The sequence below is a fragment of the Poecile atricapillus genome, chromosome 4 (assembly GCF_030490865.1).
Source record: "Poecile atricapillus isolate bPoeAtr1 chromosome 4, bPoeAtr1.hap1, whole genome shotgun sequence".
In the NCBI taxonomy this organism is placed as follows: domain Eukaryota; kingdom Metazoa; phylum Chordata; class Aves; order Passeriformes; family Paridae; genus Poecile; species Poecile atricapillus.
The window spans coordinates 50,788,724-50,811,588 of NC_081252.1; the positions used below are offsets into that span (position 1 = coordinate 50,788,724).

At 38.0% G+C, this 22,865-nt stretch overlaps 2 protein-coding genes across 3 annotated transcripts in view; both read left to right on the forward strand.

The window, feature by feature from the left end:
- Positions 1–1,192, forward strand: part of TEC (tec protein tyrosine kinase) — a 45,707-nt gene extending 44,515 nt beyond the window's left edge. For both annotated transcript variants that reach the window (XM_058838930.1, XM_058838929.1), the window contains one exon: positions 86–1,192. In XM_058838930.1, the coding sequence (XP_058694913.1) occupies positions 86–163 (78 nt within the window). In that variant the 3' untranslated portion in view covers positions 164–1,192. The remainder of the gene's footprint in view (positions 1–85) is intronic.
- A 1,784-nt stretch (positions 1,193–2,976) lies between these two features.
- On the forward strand, positions 2,977–22,721 carry TXK (TXK tyrosine kinase). Its single transcript, XM_058838002.1, has 15 exons — positions 2,977–3,039; positions 8,864–8,915; positions 9,150–9,252; positions 9,455–9,660; positions 10,649–10,714; positions 11,333–11,387; positions 12,198–12,277; positions 13,676–13,803; positions 14,609–14,683; positions 15,622–15,793; positions 16,497–16,713; positions 17,643–17,707; positions 19,688–19,806; positions 20,289–20,446; positions 21,755–22,721. Exons 1-15 carry the CDS (start codon positions 3,024–3,026, stop codon positions 21,821–21,823), a joined length of 1,581 nt encoding a protein of 526 aa, XP_058693985.1. The 5' UTR covers positions 2,977–3,023; the 3' UTR covers positions 21,824–22,721.
- Positions 22,722–22,865: the final 144 nt, after the last annotated feature.

A 22,865-nucleotide genomic window follows, 5' to 3' on the forward strand; every position in this document is an offset into this window, starting at 1 on the left:
GAATGATGATATGGTCAGTAATTTATCAAAATCAACACAAGTTTATTGATTTCTGATTACAGCTGAGCATGCTTTTCATTTTTAGAAACCAGAGGAACGCCCAACTTTTGAAGAGTTGCTTCATGCAATCATTGACATTGCAGAGAGTGAAGATGCTTTTTGAAAAAGGGCAGCAGCAGCACAAGCAGAGGAAATGAGGCACTTCCCAGGGATATGTGGCTTTACAGTTTCTTTTTACAAGCTTGGTCCTGTAAGCTGTTGGATGCTGCTAAACAATGTGGGGAACCTGTAATATCTGATGCACTCCAGAACAAGGAGAGTTTTACATGATGTTGGGAAATGAGCATGGTATCTTCAGCAATATTGGCAATTTCTGTATTTTCTCTGAAAAGTCAGCATTGCATAGCTGTAAAATTGAGCTCTTTGTGGAGGGAGAAAATGTGGCCAGAGGCCTGGAATCTCGTTTGCATTTAGTGGGTTGGGTTCATGTACATACAGTCCACGTTTTTGGGTTTCTCTTTACATGGGCAGTAGCATTAGTAGTGATTTGCTTGCTTAAAAATGGAAGGTGTCTATAAATGGCTTTTTACTGACACTGAAATGTTTCCCAAGATTCTCCAGAAACATTACTTTCCTTGGTTGATGGGTGTTTATCAAGAAGACAAAATGTCCCTCTTTCGTTTGCCCATAGTGATTTTTTACCGGCACAGCTCCCAGTTGTGCATACACTCTAAAAGCTCTGCTTCATGACCTGTGATATGCCTGCAGTCATTGTAGGCTTGGTTTACCACAGACCTCCCATGCTTAGTCTTCATGTTACTAATGAAAAATAAGTCCAAGATTCAGCACAACTGGCTGTCAGTGAACCATAGTACCATGTTCTGGATTAATTGTAAAATAATTTATATGCTGTATGTACTGTAAATATATAAATTGAATGCATTTATTTATATAAAATGGTGGCGGGGGAGTTTGTCTTGAAATAGTCAAGCACAAATTTGTCCTTCCTTCACTTAAACACAGAATTATATACAGGGGGCTGTAAATGAAAGAAATTCTTGAGTGTGTTTAAAAAGGGCTCATGTTTCTGTCTGTTGTCTGTACATACAATGATCTCACCTTTCTGTTCACAACAGAAGATATCGTACTGCATGTGTGTGTAAATAAACTGAATGTTAACTGTTGTTTGGAACCAACTAATTTGTAGCCTATAATTTACTGTCAATGCATCTTAAGTCAAACTAATTGTTCACATGAATATGGCATTATAGTAGTGCATGTAAATATAAGTATATATGGATATATAGATATATACACTCTGGTGTGTATACATACACACTCTCTCTCTGTTTATATATATATATATATATGGTAGAATGAATACATATTTAAATTAATTTGGCTGTGATGGAATGTCCAGCATTACCTGAACTCTTCCTGAAAGTTACATGCCCTATCCCCTCTGCTGGAGGCTAAAATCTTCACAGTCTTACTGAAGCCTATTTCAGTTAATCTAACTTTGTAGCAGTGCATTTGAGGAGTATTTGTACTCCTGTTTCACTGTAGTCACCTTCTAAGTAGCTCTACTAAATGTTATAATTTTCTGTTGTTACTTGTGCTGTCGTGCCATGTGTAATAGCAAATAGATTGTGCCAAAAGTTGTTTTTGCAGGTAGTCAGAGAGAAGTATGGTGAGGTTTATTGCCACTGAAATTAAGGACAACCATAGCTAGCTTAATACATTCCATCATTCTTGCGTTTGAGTATTTCAGTAATCAGTTTTAGGGATGTTTACATCCCCACACTGCTTTACTTAATGTTTGCCTTTATGTTCCAAAGGAGGAAGCCTCCTCTTTCTTGGAAGAAGTGCTTTCCTTTTCTCATGCTATTCTTTTGAAAAGCTACAGGCTTCCAGAAATGGTTCAAATGCCTATTTCCTTAATGACAAAGTCTCGGAAGATTATTCTAACCATGCAAACCAACCTGTCAAATTGTTGAGTCCGAAACCACTCTCTAATTAATACCAACAGCAAGTATTGTTAAAAGGGAAAATCTAGGGGTTCTAGTCTACCTTGTAGAAAAAATAGTGGAAAAAGCAGTGTGGAACATTTAAGGTAAGCCAAGCATATCTTTCCTTCCCTAACTACTGTTTTGAGCCCCACTTTCTCTTAAGATCCTCCAAAGTATGGTGTTGCTAAGTCTTTCAAAAATATGTCATGTCTTAAGTAGTGTTTCCCTTAAAACCCAAATGAAGCTTAGGAAATCATAAGATTAACTGCTTGCAATGAACCCTAACCTATTTCTTTGCAATAATTAAATATTTTTCATTATTTTGTATCGTAAAACACAGCCTGTGTGAACTTTCAGCAGCAGTTTTCTCAGTGGGGTGGCTGCTTTGAATTTGACCCTTTCACCTGCCTCTTCTCAGTACCTGAAGATAATTTCTGCCTACTTGGTATTGGGTTTTATACTTAGGATGTCAGGAACTCTGAGGCACCCAGTTTCTAGATGAATTCATTTTAATTTTAGAAAGAATCAGAACACCTATGGAGGCAGATGTGTTACTGGTTCTCCTGATGTTTTCAAAGGTAGGTTGAAATGCTTATTACCATCCTTTATATTTATTACACCATCCTTTCTTCTGGATGAGCTCACTCACCCTTAAGCAACTTTAGCCCTTGCTCCCATTTTTATTATAACTGAATTTTTTCAAATGTTGAGGTCAAAAATCCACCTGAACAAAACCAAATGCTATGATTTGCATCTGCTTTTTTACTTTTTAAAGAAAAAAATACTTACACCTACTGGTAACAGTTTAATAAAGCAGACCATTTTTTCTCCTTCTACTCTGTTTGGGGCTTTTTTTTTTTTTTTAAATAAAAGGTAAGTAGGCGTGGTCAAGCAATATTTGTGGTTTACCATGCTTCATAACAGAGCAAAGAGCTAAGTTTGGGCTGTTTTACTGGCACAGCTGATGAAGAGAGGTTTGCATTTCCATTTTTTAATATTAACAGATAACCAGACATGATTCTTTCTACCTGTAAGTAAACTCTACTGCATATTTTGATCTTGTGATTTTGTTTTGAACAATAGCAGTGCACTTAGCAAATTAAGAATTTAAATATTGCCTTAAAAATACAAGTCTGCTTTCTCTTGCACTGCTAAGGGGATCTCTGACTTTTAAAATTAATGCACAAATATTAATCCATTGTATGATAGATTTAGCAAAGCAACTAATTTTACATACAGATAGGGAGATATTGCCACATAAACTTGTGAACTGCATAGACATGGATAGAAAGTTTGGTAGAACTAAACCTGTCTTTCCTCCAGAGTAGAGCTAACTCACAGGAAAGACAGCCTCAGCTTGCACACACCAGAAGCTGAAAGCTTATATTTTAAAGTGCTTTTAGAAGCAAAGTATGTAGCTTTTTGTTACTGATTTTTGTAGTAATGTTGAAAACTGACAGACCTGACCAGGAGGCATGCTGTGTGTTACAGCAGTGGTCTGGGTTTGGTGGGTGAAGCTGAGTTTGTAGTGTTGAACACTTTCTGCTCCGTTCCAAGAGCTTGCAAGAAATGGTAGAAGAGAGCAAACCTTAGACATGGAACTAGAGTGCTTTCAGTGTTAGTAATGCTTTGATAAACAATGATTCAGAGAAAGAAACTCATGCCAAGAAAACAGTGAAATAATAAAATTATAAAGTGCAAGTGATAAAAATTGATTTCTAACTTGTTGCTTTTGTCTTTGATGTTACTTTCCCTGAAGTTGCCATTTACAGTGAGTAACAGCTGAAGACAGGAGGAAGATTGCACATATATGTGTGAATTGGCCACATATACAGACAATGTTATCAACCCAAATCATACTGTGGGTGTTGTGGGACTGTATCAGGCCACAATACAGTCTACCTTCACTCTACCTTCTCTGTTCTGATGGGACTCTTTAAGCTGCTTAAGCAAATGGCTGTTCCTGACAGCTGGCCCATCTTTTTCTTCTTCCTCTTGCATTCCATCTACTCTGTTGTGCACAGATAAATTTATTTCCAGGACTCAGAAGTTGGTTTTCAAAATGTCAGCTGCATGTTTTTAGGCTAAGTATTTGTCAGATTAGCTTCAACACCGGTTTCCTAGTGTTTTTACTTTAGCCACATGCTTCTCATGGCATGGTTATTTCTTGTTTTGAAACTGAGCATCCTAATAGGTCTGATGTACAGCACTGTACTTTGATAGGCTGTCATGGCTCTGTGCTAGTGTTGGCATGAACAAGTGTCTTCCTCCTAAATTACTCATTTCCAGAAAGAAAAACACATTAGCAGTGAAATGCACTATATTTGTTTGTTCCTGTGTTAAATAACTTTGTCTGAGGTGGCAAGCTGTCATCAAAAGTTGCAGAAATACAAAATTCTCTATGCAATTGAAGAAAGAAGATAGCAAATTCTGGAGTCAACACCTCAAAGACTCTTAATTTAAACCTACATTTTAAACTATTGAATTTAGTTGTCCCATGATGACGTACCCCGAGGATCAAAGCAACATGTTTGGATAGCTTGTGTTTTGATAGAAATCAAGGGAATGTGAGCTGAAAGATTTATTGGAGCTGTGGGTGCTGGAGAAACCATCTGTTTGTATTATGTGCTGTTATGGGTTTAAAAGAAGCAAAGTTTGATCACTTTTTTTTTTTATTTTTACATTTTTGGGAAGCTTAGGTAGGAAACAGAGAAATGGGATCTAAAATTAATGAAAGCTCCATAAGTACTTTATTTTAACAGACTTCAAACTTAATTTATTGTTAAAAATAATGGAACATTTCTTCCTCTTAGCCTGTATTACTTTCTTATGTCCTGTCTAAGCAGTCTGTCATTCATAACATGGCAAATCTAACTGATCTCTCTGTTCTCTTCCAAATATAGAATCCAAAATGTGATTTCTTTGCTGAAGCACAGTTCTCAGTGATGCCACCAGTGACTAAACTTTAATTTATGAACTCTTCGGCAGGGTTACTTGAGTTAGGGACTAGAGGATCAAGGCCAGCTAATAAGGACTCTAACACTCCTTGACAAATCCAGTGTTTTGCTTAGGCTAATGTCCTTGGTGAAAAATTGAAGGAAATCAGATAGAGTAGTTCCATTGATTTCAGTGATCTAGCAAAAGGGATAATCAAAAAGAAATATTTTAGATGAGTAAATTCTAAGAATCTATTTTCAATTTATTTGTATTTTAAATGATAGCTTTATAAAAAATTAAAATACAGGAGTTTAAGTATTGTAATTCTTTCTTAGTTTTTCTGATGGCTGTTGAGAAAAGAGAAAGGAAGGAAGAGCACAAGACATGAGAGGTTGCATGTGGGGGTGAGAAGTGTCAGGCAGGAAATGCTGTTTTCCTGCTGCGTGACAACATGCACTGCCATGCAGCCCTCAGTGTCAGCATCTTCCTTGGCCACAAGCAGGAGGCCAAGAGGAGAGTGAGTTAAATCAAGTTATTTACTCAATGTATCAAAGCTTTTCCCATCTGCAGTGTTGGCCAAGTCTTTCTGAAACAGCTTCACAGTTTGGGCCTACTTTCTGAAGTAAGTTATGAACTTTATAATACGAGTTTAATTGGAAGGGAAAAGTGTAGTTCATGGAGCTTACCAATGACCAAGGAAGATGTAAAATGCATAGATCAGTTCATGAATCTTTGTTTGAGAACTGAAACTCCAAGCCGTCAGGTCAAAGGTTCGAGCCTTAAGTCAATTTAACTAAAGCAGGACTTAGCTCTGCAGAGCTGAAGGCCTTTCTCTGTGTCCTTTGATAATGTTTCCTAACAGATTTGGCAAATTTTGAAACAGAAATGTACAGTTTGCACTGCATTAATTTACACTTGTACTAATTTCTACTGAATTCATTCCACAAATACTTTAGAAGTAATGCAGGGACAAAAGAATTTCGGAAGTGACCGAGGTTGCTGAGAAAAGATGTTTAAAGACAAATTCATTCTCAAAGAGCTGGAAATTATCTGCTTTAGGAAGATATCTGCTGGATTGATAGGCTGTGATTTCACACTTAAAATACTTCAACAGAGTGAAGGAGGACAACTAGACTTTGGCAGAACAGTGCAAACTTTGTGCTGCTCCTCCAGATCCTGCAGTTCAGTTCAGAGTGCTCTTGTCTGATCCATGGCCTTAGTCTAATCTGAGCCTTAACTTAGAGTCTGCAGAATTTGTCATAACATATTTTGTCATCTTTATTGAATTACACACTCAACCCTTGGAGAAATTGCTCACCAAATGAAGCATACGTCCCAGGAAGGAAACATCATGATTACAACTTCAACCTCTACCTTTTCTGATGTTTTATGGATGGGGCAAGAGGCTAAATATTCAATATCATATATTCTTAGGGTACTTTTAAAATGTCACATACAGTAATTTATTGTTAATAGCTTTTAGCATGGTAAAAGTAGGGGGTCAGACACAAAAATCATCCATTAACAAAGCAAATCTGAGATTCAAAGGTAAAAAGAATTCTTCAGCTTACACTACAAAAATATTCAAATTACTGGGCTCATAAGGAACACAAAACAGGATTACATATGCATAACATCTATCTGAACCCCTTGCTTTCATGGTAGCAACAAAATCTTTAAAATCTTACTAGAAGATTATTCTAGTGCTATAGAAAGTTTGCAGTGCTGCTTTCTAACTATTTCTTGTAGTGTTTTATATGGAGAGCAAATAATCTGATGGGAAATAATGTATTTGTTTAGATTGAGTGGTTGAATGAGAACAAACAGATAAGATTTCAGATATCATGTTCCTGTTTGCAAATAGCTATATACTTTTTAGACATTGATTAAACTTCATGTCACAGGCAGGAATAAAAGAAACCCAAGCATTTTTTTTTCCACCTACAGTGTTCGCTATTTATGAGGCAGTTTTAAATGCCCGAGGGACAATTCAATGTACACTGGACAATTACACTGCAAATAAACTTCATTGACCATATCTTTTTAGCCTGGCTTCTTTGAAGAGAATTGTGGCTGTCAGCTGGCTTGGGTATTTTTAATTGCTGCATTTTTCACAGCTGTCACTGGAGATTTTTATCAAACAATTGATGGTGTCTTCTCATTACTGTCAACTCATCTGTTTCCCACACGATAGATTCTTCACAGGATTCAACAGTCTAAGGGAAACTTCACCATGACTTTCAAAACAGCCTAAACAAACTACTCATGAGACAGGGCTCTTCCAACTAAGAACTGGGTTTGGTCTTATCATTCTGACATCCAACATTCTCACTTCTTTTATTAGCATAAGATTTGCTATATTATGTACCTTCAGAGGGAAAATAATTACATTTTTATAATGCAGTAAGGTTGCTTGATGTTTTGAATGCTGGGATTCATATTCTTAGCACATTTGGCTTTCAGTTGATAAAAGGCAATGGCAAAAAGTCTCACAGGTGACCAGAAGGGACATCCTCTTTATTCCAGGCTGGATTAGGTCATTAGGAGCAACGATGCAAAAGTGCCATGAGGGAAAAACAAATAATGTGGAGGGAACTGGTGGGATTGCACAAAGAAATATCATATGAAATACAAAGCAGCAAAATTCTGAGACCTTGGGAAGTCTATTTCAAATCAAAATATGAGGCCTCTTTGCAAACTATGACCTCTGTGGCAGAGAAAAGTAGGACACAGTATAGTGGGATGTGAAGTTTATTTTCTGTCAGTGCAGCTGAATAGGAAGGGAACCTTGTCTCTCCATCCCTTACTCTTAAAAGGCTATGCATTGCACCTGAGAACCTGAGCTGCTGTCCTCCCACCTGCCCAGTGGTGATGCAAGAGTGTGAGACAGTTCTGGGGAGCTGACCCTGCAGATAGGGATTACCTGACCTTTTAGCATCCTGTCTTGCTCAGTTTGAGATGAGGTGCAGAGGTGCCTGGGGTGACTTTATGATACCGGTCACCTCAGGGCAAGAGGGAAAGAGTATGGGATCATAACTGCTGCAGCTTGTCTCAAACTGGTGTGGGAATGCAAATTGGGGAAAGTACATCTCAGCCTGGGTAGAAGTGGACCAGAGCAAGTGTCAACCATTTATTTACCTCATTCAAATCTTAATGCTTTCCAACCTATTTAATATCATATCCTCTGTGCTGCACATATAAGATATACTCGATTGGTTTCTCTCTAAATTTTTGATGTCTGTGATGATTATACCATTGATTGATCCATTGTACTTTGGATTTTATAAACAAGAATTTTCAGCCCCTTGACATGTAAGTGTAAAGCACATATTCTCTCTGCACTTTAAACCTGGGCTAGTGTATTTATTATATTAATGGCTGCAACAGAAACAGGAAAATAAGTATTATTTTGAAGAAATTGATATAGTGCAGCTCCTTTAATGAACCTCAAAATAAATAAAAGCTTGTAATGGTTTTGTATTGGCTTGAATAATCTAAAAATTATGCCAGTGCTGAAGGGGGCAGTTCTCCACTTCCTGTCTCTGGCAAGATTCTCATCCCCCTCCTTGCATCAGGTAGAGCTTGTGCAGGGTGATGTAATCTGTCAAATCAGTATGAATTTGGCTGACGATGTCTCTTTTTTTATTATTATTTATTTTTGCTGTTTTAGCAAGCTGATTTAGCTCATACATATGAACTCATAATTGCCATTAATTGCCAACATTGTAAGGGAGACTGTGGTAGGAAAGCTCTGCTGTTTTTGGTGACTGTAAATTCAGCCATAATGATTTGCAAGATATCTCACAGCAAAACAGAGCTAAAGTGGGTCTAAGCACATAGCGTAGTCCTTAATTCTGTAAGTTTTGTGAACAAACAAACAGGAACACTACAAGTATGGAAAATGTTCTTGTTCACAGATCACACCTTCCAGTCTGTTTTCTGCTGCTGCTGCTGCACAGTGCAAGAAAGGTATGTGAAATGCTTAAGCTTTTCAGTAATTAAATATCTACACATAAAGGACTTCTTAAAATCCTGTTTGCAGTAGAGGAGCAAACATGTGGAAGTTTGAAGACACTGTACTCTATGTCTTTACTATGTGTACTCATATCCCTGATGAAGGAAGGCACATATAGCCATGGATATTTTTATGTGGATGTTTATAGACACGCATTCACACAAATGCTTCATGTTTTTCAAAATCAGAGAAATGAGAACAAAAGTGAACCTGGACCCTGACACTGTCCTGGTGACCCAGTACTCTGCCTCACAACCAGATGTTTCCTATGAATCTATTTGGAAGTGCAGGGTAAGTAACATTTTGGCAGGTGAAAAGAGAGAATTGAAGTGATTTGACATACAGTGGCTCAGTACCAGAATAAGCAGGGGAGTAACTAGCTCTTGAGCATATAATGTTCTTTGTTGTATAAAAATTACTGAGTAAAGGTAACTAAGCAAGCTATAGTAGAGAGAAATGACTAGTTACGAAAAATACTTTTATTTTTCACCAGCGCAAGAGACAATTGCAATTTAAGAACAAGCCATTACCTCCTCTGCCTGCTGAGGCCTTTGAAGACTACACCAAGAAGCCCAGAGTTATTGCACTCTATGACTTCTTTGCTAGAGGGCCTTTAGATTTACCTCTCAAGAAGTCAGAAGAGTACATTATCCTCGAACAGTATGATCCTCTCTGGTGGAAGGCAAGAGACCGACATGGGTAAGAGAGAGGGTATCTATTTCAATCTCCCTAGACAGAAAGAAAAAACAACCTGTGCAAAAGTGGGTAGATAGAATGAGACTTTGAGACTTTAGGAACAGGCTTGGAAGTGTTCAACTATATATGAGGCCTACAGATTGGCTGGGCAGACTTTCAGCAGGGTTTGGCACCCCAGAAAGGAACAGGGAATCTAGAATCTGTTGGGAATTCAGAGTTAAGACCTACACTCAGTAATTTCCTGAGCAGCATAAGGGTGTTTTGAGGACCATGTGAATCACTGGGTTCTGAGCCTTGTGCAAATCTAGCTTTCCATATTTCAAGTGCTTTACAATGGAGTGTGTACGTGTAAAAACTATATTAATCCATAGAGATTATGAAGACATACCTGAAACCAAACCTCTTACCCAAAATATCTGGCTATTTTAGAGAACTAGATAACTTCAGTTAGGATCCTTTTGACACTTAAGCTTGTCTTGTGTTGTTCCCCTTTCTCTTGTATTTTCTTCATCCTGTACTCTGATGTTGGGAAAGGTTGTATGTTATGTTACAACCATCTCCTTTTCCTTCAGATTTCTCTTTAAGTATTTTAAATGCTTTCTCTCAACTCATGTTTTCAGCAAAAGTATACTGACAACTATTCGGGTATACAAGCAAGCACACACTTTATATTTCTTCATATAAGAGCTTTGTATAGGCCAGAAATAAAGATGGTGGCTTCAGATTCAGAATTTTTTTTTTTTTTCTAAATCTTAGCTTATACTATCTAGCTTTTTCATTTGAGTAGCCATCCACGGTCATGGGACAAAAAGATTGTGCCTGGGATGGGAGGACTCAAATTTTCATTCAGTTCTAATGCTGGAATTCAGTATCTGACAACATGGCCCCTACTAGAAATAACCTTTGTAATTCAACAAAAGGATGATGTATATCTTAATCCTACTAGTATTTTACACCATATTATACCATTATCCCAAATATCTTGTTTTAGGAATGAAGGTCTAATTCCCAGCAACTACGTTACTGAGAACAAGCAAAGTAATTTAGAAACATACAAGTAAGTATCTCTGAAAATTAAAATTGTGCTTTCATTTCTAAAAATGGATTGCAGAGATTCACTTTAATGCTTGATCCTTCAAATATTTTGTCAGACATTAACATGTTTATCAAAAGCTTTCTTTTTTTGTTGCAAAACATTACTCTTAAAATGAATAAATATTCATTTGCATGAATCATAGTGTCAGAATCCAGATTTTTTTTCCCTGTCTCTGTTGACCCAATGCATAATATTTCTGTGTTCTGATCTTTGCCTGTTGTGATCGTGTAACTAATTCAAATTACTACGAATTTAACTTATTGGAGAGAGGATTAAAATTCTGAAAAATTGTAGAGAAGAGAGGCTTGACGCATCATCCAGGACTGTAAATTTCACAGTTTGGCATAACTGTTTCCTGGGTTTTCTTTTATTTGAGCTAATATTTAGTCACAGTAAATTGGGGCCAAAAAGTTCTAAAAAGAAGATCTAATAAAATCATTCCAGATTAAGACATGTTTGCATACAATGATAATTCTAAACATGTTTTTGACTTGGAATAATGCAACCACTAAACTGTGAAACAGAGCAAACATTCATTTTTACTGGCTGAAATTAAGGCTAGGTTATCTCCTTTTGCAGGTGGTACTACCGAAACATAAACAGAAGCCAGGCAGAACTTCTTTTGCGCCAGAAGGTAACTCAGCTTACACCTTGAGCTAACAGTATTGTAAAATATCTGTCAGTAGAGGCATCAAGAGCATTATAACAGTAAAATCAAAATCTGTTTGGTATGCTGTAAGAGAGAAAATACCTTACAATAAAAAGGCTTTCTGGTGTAAGTGTAGAGTACAGACTATCCAGACTTCACAAAGCTTTAAGCTGTAGCCCCAGCTAATTCTATGTAGAATTTCCATGCCAGGTAAATCACATTTCATGGGTTACTGTGCTTGTCTGGTGCATTAGACATTGGAGACTGAAATCCATGTAGTGAGCTAATTAGTAAGCTTAGCTGAATTTAACAAACTTCTTTGTCTTCCTTAAATACAGACCAAACAATCCATATTGCATTCTACCCCCTGTCAATTACTGAAGTGCCTAACTCACTCAAACTCATTGGGTCTTTGCTCAAGGACTAACTCAGGCCTGGGACAAGGACAACCAAGGAAGAACATCTGAAACAGAATTGTTTTAAATGGATTTTTTCCCTAGTGATTTGTACACTTTGATTTTTTAATAAATTAAAGCATTTTTACTATTTCACACTGAAGAGTATAATTCAGCTAAATTAATTATCTCTAAGAAGTTGCCTGGCACTTATTTTTTCTCTTGGTTTATTTTGCTATGCCATATACCAGGCTATCCATTCCTCTTCTCCACTTCTTTATCTTCCTCCCAAACAGTTATAGATATTCTACAGAATTTGGTAACTGCTGTAAGTCCTGTCTCAAGGGAGCATTACTGAAACTCAAAAGCATAAAATAACTCTGCTTGGATTTCTTTTCAGCCCAAAGAAGGTGCGTTTGTTGTCAGAGATTCAAGCCGACAGGGCCTTCTTACGCTGTCCATGTATTCGCGGGCTAAGGGGTGAGTTCCCTGAATGGTTAGGGTTTGAACCAAGAGGTGATGGAAAAGCTTCCTCCAAACTCCTCAGAATAATTGGGGAGGTTGGACATTCAGTGCACAAGAGCAGGGAACCACTGGGATGCTGTTCATGCAGAGTTAATCACCCTGTGTGCAGAAAAGATGAGGGTGGGCGGTGGATGTGGGAGTGGATGTGCAAATGGTCCTGGCAAGACAAAGATACCTGCACTCACTGAAATTCTCAAATGATCTGCTGTGGAAACCAGGCCACAGCCTTCGGCCACTGCACCAAACTGTTCCCTTTCTCCACAGGCTCTGTGCCCTTTAAATCCATGTCAGACTCTGCTGTCCTCAAACTTTGCCAGTTTGTCTCCTAAAACCACCTCACCCCTACTGTGAGGGTCTTACTTTTGTTGGACAACAGCCACATTACTCACACTTGCCTGAGGCAGTAGGAATCATCTACAGCACTGACTTAAACTATTTCAAGCTGTTTTACACCCTCTTCATCAGCCCTCCCACACCCCCCTGTATCATCTGTGTCTGCTCTCCTTCTCTCCCTCTTACAGCAAGCCAGAGGTGAGAGCAGCAGAAGCATTGCTGTTACCACCACCCTCTTCCTCCCTCCCACCATTCCCGCCTCGGAAAGATGGGCCAGCCCTCCCCACCATCCCTGTGCTGGGGACAGTCTCACCATTTCTGTAGAAAATTCATAGTGTTTCTGACATTGACTCTGTAATGCAGACTGTGAAATATTTCTGTATTCTGATCTCTGCTTGTTGTAACCATGTGTCCACAATTTAGGGTACCATTCTTCAGCAACTGCCAGACTGAAATGCAAACTTAACTGCTTAGTTTTGAGTGTCACAGAAAGCAGGGAATAGATGGGCAGCAAAATCTACAGAAAGCAAAAAAGACAGATAAGACAAAGAAATACAGAAAAACAAAGGTATCAAATAAAAGCTCCAATGAAGACCCTTTGAAGAACTAGAACAGAAAATTTAATCTCATGCTATACATAAATATGTGTTTAAGTTTTTGTGTGAGAAAACGCAGCTAATTCATAACATTATTTTTAAGAGGTTATATTCAAATAAGTGCTAAATTAAGAGGAGCACTTCTTAAACAGTATGGCAATTTCTTATGAATGCAATGATACAGGGATAAAAACTACTTGGGCAACAAAAGACATTGTTCAGTCTCCCAAAGTTGGGAGAAAGCCATTCAAGGAATTTTTTTTTTTTTTTACTCCTGAAACAGTGTTCTAGCTGCACACAGCCATTTTATATTGAGAACTGTGTCCCAAGTTTTCACATTTTTCTATGCTTTTGTAGTGACATTTAAGCAAATTTATACTATAAAATATTTTTACTGAAAATTATAGTGTTTTGTTGCTTTCAGAAATCATAATGGAGATATTCTACACTATCAAATTAAACAAAACCACTTGGGACAATATTATGTAGCAGAAAAATATCTGTTTTCATCTGTTCCTGAACTCATCGAGTATCATCAACACAATGCTGCAGGTAATGCATGTGAGCTGATAACAATTTTACATATTTTTCTAATACTTTCATTGTAAAAAGAGACACAGGCGTTTTCATTGCTGATGAATTCAAATATACCTTGATACTTTCTGCCAAAGTCATAGCTTTCGTGTACATATGCCATGGGGGAAGTAAGACAACCAAACTTGTCTACATGTATTAAAGGATTTTAGTAAAGATTGAAGCCTTCTCTGTATTCTCTTGGTTGACATTTGACTGAATGGGACTTGGGTGAAATTTGATAATAATTCTTTCTTTGTCTGCAACAAGGACCTGCATACATGCACTCTAATAAAAGCAGGAACTTTTGCTGTGCATCAGCAGGCAGCATTCTACTGACTTTGAAAAAAACAACCCATACCACAAACAATCGGGGCAGAATTAGGGAGCACAAGGACTCTCTAACACTGACTTTCAGCTTACCATAGTTAGACACCTCTAACTATTGGCAGATGGTAGATTTTTATAATTTTTAGTATGAAAGAATATCCTTCACCTTGGTTCTTTCCATCATTTTAATACAATATAAAATGGCTTTACTCTGAAGGAATGAAGATCCCTTACGCTAGAGAGGAAGATACGGGAATGGACAGAGCCTTTTGCTGGAGGGAGAAGAATTGTAGGAAACACTTGTAGCAGAAATGGCCCTGTAGGCAAAAGTAACCTCAAGAAATAAGAAATTTACATCAGATTCCAAGTATTTTTGTTTGAGAAGAGGTATGATACAGCATATTTTAAAATGGAGTAATTGGTCAGCAGAATATCGTGCCTTTGTCCCTTCCAGGTCTTATCACACGTCTCCGACATCCAGTCAGATCAGATGGATGTACTTCTCCAGAAGCTTCAGGATTGAGTTATGGTAAATTTTTTAATCTTCTTTTGAAGGAGATTTTTTTATCTGCCTTGGCAAGAATTTAGCTCATATTCACCCAGCTAATAATTAAGTTCTATCTGTGAAATTCCTTGATAATAATAAAAAACATAAAAAGAGAAAGGTGTCAGTACCAAATGAGACACCTGATTCAGCTGCTTCTGTGCAGTGACTGTTGTGCTTCTGTACAAGCACCAGTGCATTCAGAGCTATTTGGACTTCTCTAAGCAAACCTAAGACTCAAATAGACATTTAACAGCTTTTGAAAGGCTATTTGATTTATGTAAATGCTTAGGAAACCAAAATTGAAACCTGAAATTAATACTATTTATGGAGAAGATTTTCTTTATCAGTTCTGCAGGTTTTAAAAATAAGAATGCAATCTTACATGGTATTAAACAAGCAATAAATGCCAGTTTTGTGTATATAGATCAGGAATTTCATACCATCTACTGGGCAATAGGAACCTCCAAAACTGAGTATCTTTCATATTCCCATGAATCTCAAGGCTTAATATTTCTGAAGGGTTGAACTACTGTAGTTATTACAATAAAGGTAGCCAGTGACTATTTCTGTAGGTATACTATCCATAGGAACTGATTTGATTTGGAACTGATTTGGAGTGAAAAACATCACATATTGTAGTGCCAAAAAAGTTTTCATGTGTAGTCAAAGCTAAACACTTGCCTTTTCTTCAAGCCTCAGGCATTCCTAAGCAAAATCATTAATCACATTCTTCAAGTGGTAAAATAGCATTTATATTTAAACATATATGAGCCAGTGAAAATTTTCAGATATTTAAAACTTATGCTATGGCTGGTGAACAAGCGTGATGCTTTGCAGTGTTCATCAGCAAGGCGTGTCTCCTGGAGCACGGCTCAGGAAAGCTGGCTTGACTCTCCTGACATATTGGGTTGCTTTTACAGAGGAGTGGGGATTAAACCCATCTGAACTGTTGTTCCTGAAGGAACTTGGGCGTGGGCAGTTTGGAGTTGTTTATCTTGGTAAATGGAAAGAGACTATCAAGGTTGCCATCAAAACAATCAATGAAGGTGCAATGTCTGAAGATGATTTCATGGAGGAGGCCAAACTGATGATGTAAGTAAAAAAGCTATTCTGTCAGTTTACCAAGAAACAAATTAACCTAATTCCATTTCACACAAACAGAAAAAGCGGTTTGATGGGAATGGTGGAGGTGTGGGACAGAAAGGCTGATATAAAGGTCTGAACCAAGCTGATGCAGATGCTTCCTATGCCCAGACTCTTTAGAGCGTTCCTTGCTTTGTACTATGGAGCTCAATGGGGAATAAATGTTCTGGTAAAATGTAAATGTGCTCCTACAACTATTCTTTAATCCATAACTCAGTGTCTCTAGGAACACTGGCAGAGCTTCTATCTACTAAAGCTTTTGAGAAACCATATTACAATATCTGCAAATTTTGCAAAATAGGGAAGTGTCCACATGAGGTCTTGGCAAAACCCAGAAGAGAAGAACCCTTGCAAGGTCCAGGGCCCTGCCTGCAAGCTGAGTGTAACTAGACCTTTCCATTTTGCATCAATCAAATCAAGCTTTGCATTCACTGCATTTATATAACTGATGAACAATTATGAGTTCACAGAGTGAACTTTTTGGAGGAAGTTGTAGACAGAAATGTGGTAAGTATTGGGAGAACTCTGAAGATGGCTGAATAGGACACTTTAGCAAGTAGTGAAAGTATTTTTCAAAACCATCATGAGAATCAAAAGTTTAGTTACCTGCCAAGAACAAATATTAGCCTGTCTAAAATGTGTTTTTAAACAGGAAACTGTCGCACCCAAATTTGGTCCAGCTTTATGGAGTGTGCACATATCACAAAACTCTCTACGTTGTGACTGAATTCATGGAAAATGGTTGCCTGCTCAATTACCTTCGGCAACAGCGGGGGAAACTCAGCAGAGATGTTCTCCTGAGCATGTGCCAGGATGTTTGCGAAGGGATGGAATATTTGGAAAGAAATAGCTTTATTCACCGTGATTTAGTAAGTACAATAGACTTTCTGAGGTTCTTGACAAATATTTGCAGTAAAGAGTGTGCTGTTGTATTTTATGAGACACTATGTAACATGTGAGACTTCAGTGCTGCAGGATCTAATAAGGCAAATCCAAACTTTTCAGCTGTTATTTTGTCCATGGACAGCTAAAAAAAACTACTTGAGAAATGTTTTTCCATTGGAAAATACCCTTGAGAGGTCAGAGAAAATTAGGATATTGACATGCAACTATCTGGTATTAGGACATCTCAATACAAAAGTGATTAGAATACAACCAAAATCACAGCATTACAAAAGGCCAGCAGCAATGAGAATTTTAAAAATTCAAACCTTTTTGTATCTATAATTTTTGGCTCCCTACTGCTATATGTTGATGTTGGGATATATGAGTGGTTTTTCTGCCCATAGGCAGGGAATTAGAGGAGAGGAGTTTGTTTCTTTACTCCTTGATACTTTTTCAATGCTCACATTGGATATGGAGAGGAAATCTTCATCCTCTCCTACCTAGCTGCATGTAGAAATGTAAAATCTTGAGAATTACAAGGAGGTTCCTGATTTCTATAATGAAAGCATCACAAAACAAATTAAAAAATTTACACTTATTGTCTCTAGTGTTGATATTCAGGAAAATACCTGGTTGGATCATTAGACTCTGCAGCCTAAAATTCTTGCAGTGTTCAAGAATACACAAACATATTGCAACTCATACTACAAGCATTTAAGTTGCTATGTGTAATTACACAACAGTAAAATATGTTCACTGACTCAGAGACAAAATTTCACTAATATTTTTGACCAATACACTAATCTCCTTTCAGATATAAACAGTATGAGCTGAAGCAAATATAATCAGCTGCTGTATTTCCCTTGAAATTCTTTAGCACAGTTTTCACATATGTTTTTCTCATTTTCCCCAGGCTGCAAGAAACTGTTTAGTCGATGTGGAGCACATTGTTAAAGTATCTGACTTTGGCATGGCAAGGTACGAGGCCATTGACAAAGGTTTTGTGAGCACTTACTCTCAGACAGCTGCAGCATGATCTTTAGTTAACCTCACCGCTTGCTTCACTGGTTTGAGCGATCATACTGCGGGTAATTTTTGAATCCTGATGAAAGTTGTGATGTTGTTTAACCACTGTACCATGAACTGGATGTGTCCTTATCTTGCTCTTGGTGAGTGCAAGATAGATAAACAAAGTGCCAGGTAAACTTCAGAGGAGTTTATGGACAGAGAGATGCCTGGAATGCACAGGGCAGCCAGAACCTTGAAGAAAGAAGTTCCCCAACTTTCCTGAGCAGGATGGAGGTCAGAAAGTTGCTAGGGACAGAACTGGGAGCTGGTGCTGACCTCTCGAGGCAGCGGTAACTGAGTAGGTGGGGCAGGATGCAGGAAGGACCAGGTGGGCAGGAAGTGTGATACATGCAGGGAAGTGGTTTTTCTGCTTAGTGATAGAACCAGCCAAAGTGAGGAAAGACAGCACTCTCAACTCTGGCAAGCACCAGCCTGAGAAACACAGCTCTAGTCTCACAGACTTTCCTCAGAGGACACAGCTGAGGTAACCAAATGACTGAATGCTACCCAAAGGGGATGTCTTCTTTCTTCTTTCTTCTTGCAAGCCCAGCACACTTTTGTTTTACTGGCTGGTTTTTCTGTAGGTTAACAGACTGAATCAGCTCACTTAGGAGGTAGATGAGCTTGAAAAACAGTCAGTGGCAGCAGAAGGTTGTGGTGACATTTACCTTGTGGCTGCAAATCATTAGATCAGCACAGCCGTGCTCCTTTGTTTTTGCTTCCTATGTCTAACCTCAGACTTACAACACCCTAGCAGTTCATAGCTAAGGACTTGTTTTGCAAAGAGCTCTCCTGTACCACGGTTGTACTGCTCCCCAAAAGGGTAAGGTCACTATCAGGGCTCTGGACTTATCCAAATGAATCAGAAAATACAGTAAGACCAAGGTGGCTGTCAGGGTCCATAGCAAGAATAATGGACCTGAATGGCTCACTGTGGCCACAAAGTGGAGATCAGTGGTGTGGCTCTAGGACTCGTTCTCCTGGGAAGGCTGTGAAGAAGTGATGGGAACACAACTTAATTATTCAGAGCTCACACAACTGCTGCTACAGGTTATTTTGTACTGCTATTCCATATGTTCCTTATTTAATAGCCTCCCATGGTTCTGTGTCTGCACCAAAATAAGAAAGTGAGGCAAAGACATTATTTATTTCAATTTGACCTCCTTTAAAAGGTGCTTTAAAAAGGTTACCTTTATGCTTTCCCTGAGCGTAAATGTGTACTGCACATCTGTGATCTGCTCAGGAACATTATTACTTGGAAAACGTGCCCAGAGATCCTAAATATGTTTGGGTCAGCCTAGTAACCATTTAAAGTGTTGCCTTATAAATGCGTGCATTAGGCACATAATTTCATTTTATCTGGGAGGTCAGCTCCTATAGGCTTGGGCAAAAACAATTACTTTAGTGCACCTACAAGAACCATTGCCTTGAATGTGATGAAAATTTCTCTGTGTGTTACTTTGGTAACAATGTCCCTGATACGGCATCAGGGAAGATGGACAGCAAGAATCATATTTGGGTAGAAAATATGGTTGAAAAGGTGTATCCTTTAGAAAAAAGACTAATTATTTATTGCTGCTGATCTTCCTGCCCATGGGGATCTCTCCTATCAATATACACCCAAAAGATGGCAATAATAACTATCCTGTCAGTCTTACAATAGTATCAAATTTTTCATTCTGACATATCTCTGATAAATAATCCAAATCATTAGTTTAAACAGAAATGCGTTTAAGTGCATACCTTCCAGTATGTTTTTTTGTGTGCATTTTATGCTAAAATATTGGTATTTTTTTGTTGTTTCCAAATTCACACTATTTTTATAGAATTCTAAATCATTTGTGGAAATGTCACTCATTCAAATATATGTGGTTTCCTCTCATTCTTCAGGTATGTCATTGATGATGAGTATATTAGCTCGTCAGGTGCCAAGTTTCCAGTCAAATGGTCATCTCCTGAAGTCTTTCATTTCAAAAAATATAGCAGCAAATCAGATGTCTGGTCATTTGGTGAGTTGATTAATTGAATGTGCAATCATGCTTCCCTAAAACTACTGTTGTGATTTAGGGAAGTGGAACTTTTTACCCATACCTTAAACTTATATGGGAACTTATACCCATATCTTAAGCTTCAGTCCTTCCCATTTTTCAAAGTTTGCTTATATTGGACAAATGGGTTTTTCATTTGGAAGGTTCTGCACCTAAAAAGTAGATTTTGACTGAAATGTACATTTTTGATGAGTCCTCATTAGCCAAACATATACTGATCTGAATTTCATGAACCATCTCTGTAGCTGATTTAAAAGAGAGCAGAATTTTATTTGTTGAAAATTGCTTGGATTCTGTCCTTCATTCAGCTCAGGCTGCCCATATTTTCATGCATTTTTCAACACAGAAGAATCAGGAGTGTTTTTAATTCTCCTAATATTGTTAAAAGCTTGTGGGTTTGGCATCTTTTGTTTTGTCCTAAACCTATTTTGGTTCACTTCTAGGTGTACTGATGTGGGAAGTTTTCACAGAAGGCAAAATGCCTTTTGAAACCAAGTCAAATTCTGAAGTTGTCCATGAGATTTCTCAGGGTAACCGACTTTATCGACCGCATTTGGCATCGCATCCTGTGTACAAAGTCATGTACAGCTGCTGGCATGAGGTTTGTTCCCCTCTTTTTTCCCCTGGGGTATTACTTTATTATTAATTTTTAACACGGATATAAAAGCAATCTTAAAATCTCATGGCATGAAATCCTTATTTCACATCTGTGGCATTCTCAGCATCTCCAACTATGTTTTTCACAAATCACACCTAAGTTTACAAGCCTCTGTTTCTTTTGACTATTGCAGCTAAGAAATATAGAGCACACTATCTGTACAATAGGTCTAGACCATCCCTGGGTTGGAATATGCCACTTTTGTCACGTTTCTCTACTGGGTGAAGAGCTGATACCATTTTCATGCCTTTGTATCATGCATAGCTCTCTCTAGATCAGCTCTGAATGATAACACATTGATATATCAAGTGGATATGCCCACTAAATGTGGATATAGCCTTTTTCAAGTGTATATCAGTATCTCTGTACATCAGTACAGCTCCTAGGCTGCACCCCTTTCAGCCCCTCCAAGCTGATTTAGTACTTCATGTTTTTTCACCATTTCTCCAGCACCTATCACTTCCTATATCAGTAACAAAACACTGAGTTCATCAACTTTTCCATCTGATTTACCCCTTAAGGGCCCTCCTTCTCTAGTCTTTAGAAGAAATGAATCTTTTATTTTAGGTTAAAAGTACTTTCAGGAGAGCTTTGTGTGCAATTTTTTCACGTAAATGTGCAGGCGTACACAGTGAGTAGCTGGGGAATCTTGTTGCTACCCTTGTCTCCCTTATCTCCCACCTTACAACTCCATAAAAAAATTTAAATCCTGGGTAAAAAATAGCTTAAGAGATGGAATTCTAAATTGTGTCCAGCTTGCCTGCTTACTGCAAACATCCACTGGGGTGCCAGCCAGCAGAGAGATCATGGGAAAGAAGTTCTCTCTTCTGTCTGCCACCTGATAGGTGTTTGTTCCATACTGAGCAGCAGCACTTCAAATAGTGAAGATCCTTTTTCAAAAACACAGGAAGCATTCCTGAGTATCATGGTATCCTGACAAGTAGGGACTTCCATGGACCTACAGCAGGGAGAAATTCCATAGGAATTCTGATCCAAAATTGAAATAAGTATAAAGAAATTTCAGGATTTTTTTTTAGAAGTGCTGCAGCTCATGTTCCTGGTGTCATGAATAACAGTTTTTTCTTTTTCTCTAAAATGAAAAACTTGATCTTTTCTTCTGTATTAATAAAATGAAATGTAATTTTTAAGTATGCCATGTGGTATCCCATATGTACTTATATCCAATTTCTGAAGTCTGGTACTATAATCAACTGATCTGCTAATGCAAGTTTATCCTTTACTTTTTTCCAGAAACCTGAAGGACGTCCTACTTTTGCAGAGTTAACAGTGACCCTCAGAAGTCTAACAGAGTTGACATAATCACAGATTTTATACCAGTATATTTACTGAAAGGTCAGCATTAAGCATGCCACTAATGTAGCTGGTACAAAAACCCTCAACCTTTTACAGAGGTTTCTACCTGAATCACAGTACCAGCATCCTACATATTGAAGCTCTTTGGTCTTGGCCCAGTTTTTACTTATTTGGGAAAGATACTGCAGAAGACTGGTTTGGGACTCTCAAGGGTTTGTTTTCATTGTTAGGGAGAAAACTGTCCTGTCTGAAAACAGTAACCAAGCCTACTCACCTTATAGATATTTTTATTCGTTCTTTTGTTCAGAGCTACACTAATTCTTGCATCAATATTATTACATTATTTGTACTTACACTGGGGAATACTGACTGGCAGCAGCAAAAATGGTGGAAGAACCTCTAATAAAGCTCTGGCACTTAAAGGCAATCCCTGTACACTGCAAAGCATCCGGCCCTGGAGAGCCAGAGCAGGGAGACCAAGCTAAGTGACTGGCTGCTGGAGCAGTGCCCACAAAGGCAGGCAAAGGGAGTAAAGGCAGCCGTCCTCAGATAGCGGCTCCCAAGTCTTGTCTGAGTGACTGGAAAGACTGAGAACCTCTGAAGCCATTTTAAACATGCATTGCAGGTCAAGGTGTCTACAATTCCAATTCTGAATAGCAGAAGGGGAGCAAGGATTATTTTATTCCAACCTCTCACACAATTTTCCAATATTGTCTCCCATTCCCCTGATCTTGCCTACTCCAACGCCCGCAAGTGCCTTAGTCCTCCCCTTTCAAATGCCCGGAATGGTAAATTGGCAAGTTAAAACTGGAACCTGACAGCAAAGCTCAGATGGATCCTATGATACCTTTCATGGACATGGCTGTACCCCTACTTGTTCTGTTATTATTCACTTTTAATTTTAAATCTTAAATATGGTCAGTATAAATATGTTGTAGAGAAGGAAAGGCAGATGACATTTATAATTATTTGAAACTAAATAATCAGACCATTACAAGTAAATATGTTCTTGAAAATATATGATTGCGTTGTGAATTATTTATAGGTA